Here is a 6,297-nt window from a genome sequence, read left to right on the forward strand (position 1 = left end):
TTCCACAACCATAGATGTGATCCCCACAACCACACTCATATCCTCACCAAGTACAACTGCACTTTCAACAGCAACATATGCTGCTTCAACAACAACAGCACCATCAACAGAAACTGAGGCTTCCACAACCATAGATGTGATCCCCACAACCACACTCATATCCTCACCAAGTACAACTGCACTTTCAACAGCAACAAATGCTGCTTCAACAACAACAACAACAGCACCATCAACAGAAACTGAAGCGTCCACAACCATAGATGTGATCCCCACAACCACACTCATATCCTCACCAAGTACAACTGCACTTTCAACAGCAACAAATGCTGCTTCAACAACAACAACAACAACAACAACACCTTTAACAACTGAAGTTTCAACAACTGCAGATCTGAACCCCACAACCATGTCTGTATTCTCTACATCTACAGCAACAGATGAAGTTGCACTGTCTTCGACAACTGAAGCTTCTACAGCTGTGTCCCCCACAACCACTCTTATATCCTCAGTAACGGCACCTAGAACAACAACTGCTGCTCCAACACCATCCTCAACCACTGAAGGTTATACAACCACAGCTGTGACCTCCACAACCACTCTTATATTCTTAAAAACTACAACAACAGCAAATACTGCTCAAACAACTAAATTTTCAACAACAAATGAAGCTTTAACCACCACAGCAGTGAATCCCACAACTATGCCTGTATTCTCAGTACCTATAGCAACAGAAAATGCTGCTCCAACAGAGACACCATCTTCAACAATAACAATTGAAACTTACACAACCACAGCTGTGACCCCTACAACCACACTCATATTCTCACCAACTACAACAGCACCTTTAACAGCAACAAATGCTGCTCCAACAACAATAGCACAGTCTTCAACAACTGAAGCTTCAACAACCACAGACTGGAACCCCACAACCATGCCTGAATTCTCTGCACCTCCAGCAACAGACAATGTTGCTCTAACAACAACTCCACTGTCTTCGACAACTGAAGCTTCTACTACCACAACTGTGAACCCCACAACCACGCTTATATTTTCAGAAACTACAACAACAGCAAAAGCTGCCCCAACAACACCATTGTCAACAATAAATGAAGTTTCAACCACCACAGCAGTGAACCCGACAACCACATCTGTATTCTCAGTACCTATGGCAACAGAAAATGTTTCTCCAACAGACACACCATCTTCAACAATAGCAGCTGAAGTTTATACAACCACAGCTGTAAACCACACAACCACACTCATATCCTCACCAACCACAATTGCACCTTCAACAACAACCAATGCTGCTCCAACTGCAACAGCACAATCTTCAACAACTGATGCTTCAACAACCGCAGCTGTGCATCCCACAACCGCTCCTGTATTCTCAATACCTACAGCAACAGAAAATGCTTCTCCAACAACAACTCCACTGTCTTCGACAACTGAAGCTTCTGCTACCACAGCTGTGAGCCCCACAACCACTTTTATATTTTCAGAAACTACAACAACAGCAAAAGCTGCCACAACAACACCATTGTCAACAACAAATGAAGCTACAACCACCACAGCAGTGAACCCCACAACCACACTCATATCCTCACCGACTACAACTGCACCCTCAACAGCAACAAATGCTGCCTCAACTGCAGCAGCACAATTTTCAACAACTGAAGCTCCAACAACCGCAGCCAGGAATCCCACCACCATGCTTGTATTCTCTGTACCTCCAGCAACAGAAAATGCAGCTCCAACAACAACTCCACTGTCTTTGATGACTGAAGCTTCTACTACAACAGCTGTGAACCCCACAACCACTCTTATATCCTCAGCAACTGCACTTACAACAAATGCTGCTACAGCACAATCTTCGACCACTGAAGTTTATGCAACCACAGCTGTGAGCCCTACAACCACTCTTATTTCTTCAGAATCTACAACAACAGCAAAAGCTGCTCCAACAACACCGTTTTCAACAACAAATGAAGCTTCAAGCACCACAGCAGTGAATCCCACAACCACGCCTGTTTTCTCAGCACCTACAGCAACTGAAAATGGTGCTCCACCAACAACTCCATTGTCTTCAACAACTATAGCTTCTACTACCACAGCTGTGAACCCCACAACCACTCTTATGTCTTCAGAATCTACAACAACACCTTCAACAGCAACAAATGCTGCTCCAACTGCTGACACTTCAACAACTGAAGCTTCAACAACTGCAGCCAGGAACCCCACAACTATGCCTGTATTCTCAATACCTACATCAACAGAAAATGCTGCTCCAACAACAACTCCACTGTCTTTGACAGCTGAAGCTTCTACTACCACAGCTGTGAACCCCACAACCACTCTTATATCATCAGCAATTGCACCTACAACAACAACAACAAATGCTGCTACACCACAATCTTTGACCACTGAAGGTTATACAACCACAGCTGTGAACCCCACAACCACTCTTATTTCTTCAGAATCTACAACAATAGCTGCTCCAACAGCACCATTGTCAACAACAAATAAAGCTACAACCACCCCAGCAGTGAACCCCACAACAACGCCTGTATTCTCAGTACCTACAGCAACAGAAAATGCTGCTCCAACAGAGACGCCATCGTCAACAATTAAAAGTGAAGCTTATACAACCACAGCTGTGACCCCAACAACCACACTCATATCTTCACCAACTGCAACTGCACAATCTTCAACAACTGAAGCTTCAACAACCGCAGCCAGAAACCCCACAACCATGCCTGTATTCTCTCTACATCCAGCAACAGAAAATGTTGCTCCAGCAACAACTCCACAGTCTTCGACAACTGAAGCTTCTACTACCAAAGCTGTGAACCCCACAAGCACTCTTATATCCTCAGCAACTGCACCTACAACAACAACAAAAGCTGCTACAGCACAATCTTTGACCACTGAAGATTATAAAACCACAGCTGTGAGCCCCACAACCACAGAAAATGCTGCTTCAACAAAGACACCATCTTCAGCAATAACAACTGAAGCTTATACAACCACAGCTGGGAACCCCACCACCATGCCTGTATTCTCTGCACCTCCAGCAACAGAAAATGCTGCTCCAACAATTCCATTGTCTTTGACAACTAAAGCTTCTGCTACCCAAGCTGTGAACCCCACATCCACTCAGATATCATCAGAAACTACAATAACAGCAAAAGCTGCTCCAACAACACCATTGTCAACAACAAATGAACCTTTAACAACCAAAGCAATAAACCCCACAACCATGCCTGTGTTCCCAGCACCTACAACTGCACCTCCAGCAACAGAAAATGTGGCTCTAGCAACAACAGCACAGTCTTCAACAAATGAAGCTTCTACAACCACAGTTGTGAATTCTACAACCATGCCTGTATTTCCAGAACCTCCAACAAATGCTGCACCACCAACAACAGCAGTAACTCCAACAATTGATGCTTCTACAGTAACAGATGTGAACCCCACATCCACACCTTTCTCCTCAGCAAATACAAGTCCACCTATAACAACAATAAGTGCTGCTCCAACACCATCTTCAGTCACTAAAGGTTATACAACCACAGCTGTGACACCCACATCCTTGCATGTTTTTTCAGGACCTACAATTGGACCTCCAGCAACAGAAAATGCTGTTCTTACCTCAACACTTCCTTCAATATCTTCAACTTCTCTTGTATCACCAAGCACAACAACCATATCTCCAACCACAATACCACTTTTCACAAAAACCAGAACTGCTGCAGCAACAACATTTGTCACACCCACAACCATGCCAATGTTATCAGAATTTACTAAAACATTTCTAACAACCTCACCTTTGCTAAATGCAACAACAAATGCAGTGACTCTGACTAGTCTTTCAGAAACACAAAATCCAGCTCCAACTGCATTGGTATCTCAAAGCACAAAAACAACTGTGTCTTTAGCAACCACTGAAACTACTGCACCAACCATTATGCTTGTAACTCAAGAAACCACAATGCCATTGTTAACGTCAGCTACTGGTGCTTCGCCAATTACAAGTGTGACTCCAATGACTACATCTGGAGTTAAAACAAGTATTCCTATAAACTCAGCTGCTACAATTGCATCAACTCAAACAACAGCAGCGGTGGCAAGCAAACTGCTATTCAGCTCCTCGTCTCCAGTCCCCAATGAATCTCAGGTCATGAGTGTTATCAATACTCTCCTGAAATCCAGAGAGTCACAGATCAGAGAATCAGTGAAGGTCGTGAATGTCACCTATGAGAGTAAGTGTCATGAATTTCAAATAAAAAATTGAAATGAGAATTAATCAAACAGTTATATACTGCTGCAGGATCTTTGGTGAATCTAAAAAGTAGCATTTCTCTCTAAACAGAAATCTCAGAAACCTCATATGCTGTGTTCTTCACATTTCACGTGGTTAACATCAGCATGCCAGAAGAACCTGATCTCAGAGGCGACACCTACCAGCAAGTGAAGGATATCATCAATGATGCGGTAAACATTAAAAATGAACAGTATAAAGAGTTTTAGGTCCAATGCCTTTCTTCCCGAGAGGTTGATGAATGGTCTGATTTTTCTCCTGCAGCTGAACACTCTTCTGAATGAACCTGGCAAGATCGTTTTTGAACCCAAATCTTCCAATTTCACGTAAGATGCAATCTGATTTCTTACTATGCATCATATTTTTCATCCATAATGTTTATTTAGTGCCTCATGACATTCCAGGACATTAAAACAAGCCGATATTTGAATAAAAAGGAAAAAATCTAAAAAAACTCAATAAAGCTGTATTATGCATAGGAATGTAAGCACATTGCAAAAACAATCTCTTTTCTGCTTTTCCTGTAGGAGCTCTTCAAACCAGATTGATGGTAGGGTGGACTACACTTTCCAGGATGGAGATGCCATACAACCAGTTAGCTTCCTAAATGAGCTACGTCTGCCAACCACTACAACAGTGCTTCCAGAAACAGCAATCAGTTTCTCTGTGACTCCTTCAAATCTCATGTAAGTGTTGGTTTTCAAATTTTTAGAACAATCAAGAATGGAAAAGGAATTTTATTGCAAACATTTGATGTACAATAAACCAAAGGGGTTTTATTTACAGACCTGGTTCAGCAGTGGTCACAGTCTCATGATTTAAGGTTTAAAACGTTTTGAAACGAGAATGAGTAAAACTGATATGAATGACAATATTTTGCCAAATAAAAATTAACATGTTTCCACACAGAAATCTCAGAAACCTCCTATGCTGTGGTCATTACATTTAACCTGGTTAACATCAGCATGCCAGAGGACCCTGAGCACAGAGGCAACACCAAACAGCAAGTGCAGGATATCATCAATAATGCGGTAAACATTAGAAATAAACAGTACAAAAAGGTTTACGTCCAATGACATTCTTCCCCAGAGGTTGATGAATGGTTTGATTTTTGTCCTGCAGCTGAACACTCTTCTGAATGAACCTGGCAAGAACGTTTTTCAACCGAAGACTTCCAATTTTACGTAAGATGCAATCTTATTTATTTATATGAATAATATTTTTTCATTCACAGTGTTTATTTAGTGCTTCATGATATTTCAGGACATTAAAACAAGCCAATATTTAAAAGAAAGAAAGAAAGAAATCTAAACGTCTCAATAAAGCTGTATTATGTATAGGAATTTAAGCACTTTGCAAATTCAGTATCTCTTCTGCTTTTCCTTTAGGAGCTCTTCAAACCAGATTGATGGCAGGATGGACTACACCTTCCAGGATGGAGATGCCATACAACAGTGCAGGTGGTGAATGTCACCTATGAGAGTAAGTGTCATGTTTGAAGGTTTAAAACCTTTTGAAACAGGGATGAGTAAAACTGATATGAATGACAATATTTTGCCAAATAAAAATTAACATGTTTCCACACAGAAATCTCAGAAACCTCTTATGCTGTGGTCATTACGTTTAACCTGGTTAACATCAGCATGCCAAAGGACCCTGAGCACAGAGGCAACACCAAACATCAAGTGCAGGATATCATCAATAATGCGGTAAACATTAGAAATAAACAGTACAAAAAGGTGTACGTCCAATGACATTCTTCCCCAGAGGTTGATGAATGGTTTGATTTTTGTCCTGCAGCTGAACACTCTTCTGAATGAACCTGGCAAGATCGTTTTTGAACCCAAGTCTTCCAATTTTACGTAAGATGCAATCTGATTTCTAACTATGACTTATATTTTTCATCCACAATGTTTATTTAGTGACTCATCACATTCAGGGCATTAAAACAAGCCAATATTTGAAAAAAAAAAAAAAAA

General features: G+C 41.4%; 1 protein-coding gene and 1 long non-coding RNA gene across 2 annotated transcripts; both read left to right on the forward strand.

The window, feature by feature from the left end:
- Positions 1–397: 397 nt before the first annotated feature.
- On the forward strand, positions 398–5,764 carry LOC107693576 (mucin-2-like; the record flags this gene model as incomplete). Its single annotated transcript, XM_016493019.1, has 4 exons — positions 398–4,259; positions 4,370–4,491; positions 4,583–4,644; positions 5,707–5,764. Coding segments are annotated over exons 1-4 (4,095 nt in total), but the record flags the coding sequence as incomplete, so codon positions are not given.
- A 6-nt stretch (positions 5,765–5,770) lies between these two features.
- Positions 5,771–6,181, forward strand: LOC107693578 (uncharacterized). Its single transcript, XR_001634773.1, has 3 exons — positions 5,771–5,800; positions 5,906–6,027; positions 6,119–6,181. It is a non-coding gene; the product is annotated as an uncharacterized LOC107693578 (long non-coding RNA).
- The last annotated feature ends 116 nt before the right edge of the window (positions 6,182–6,297 follow it).

The sequence above is a fragment of the Sinocyclocheilus anshuiensis genome, unplaced genomic scaffold (assembly GCF_001515605.1).
Source record: "Sinocyclocheilus anshuiensis isolate Anshui unplaced genomic scaffold, SAMN03320099.WGS_v1.1 scaffold1834, whole genome shotgun sequence".
In the NCBI taxonomy this organism is placed as follows: Eukaryota; Metazoa; Chordata; class Actinopteri; order Cypriniformes; family Cyprinidae; genus Sinocyclocheilus; species Sinocyclocheilus anshuiensis.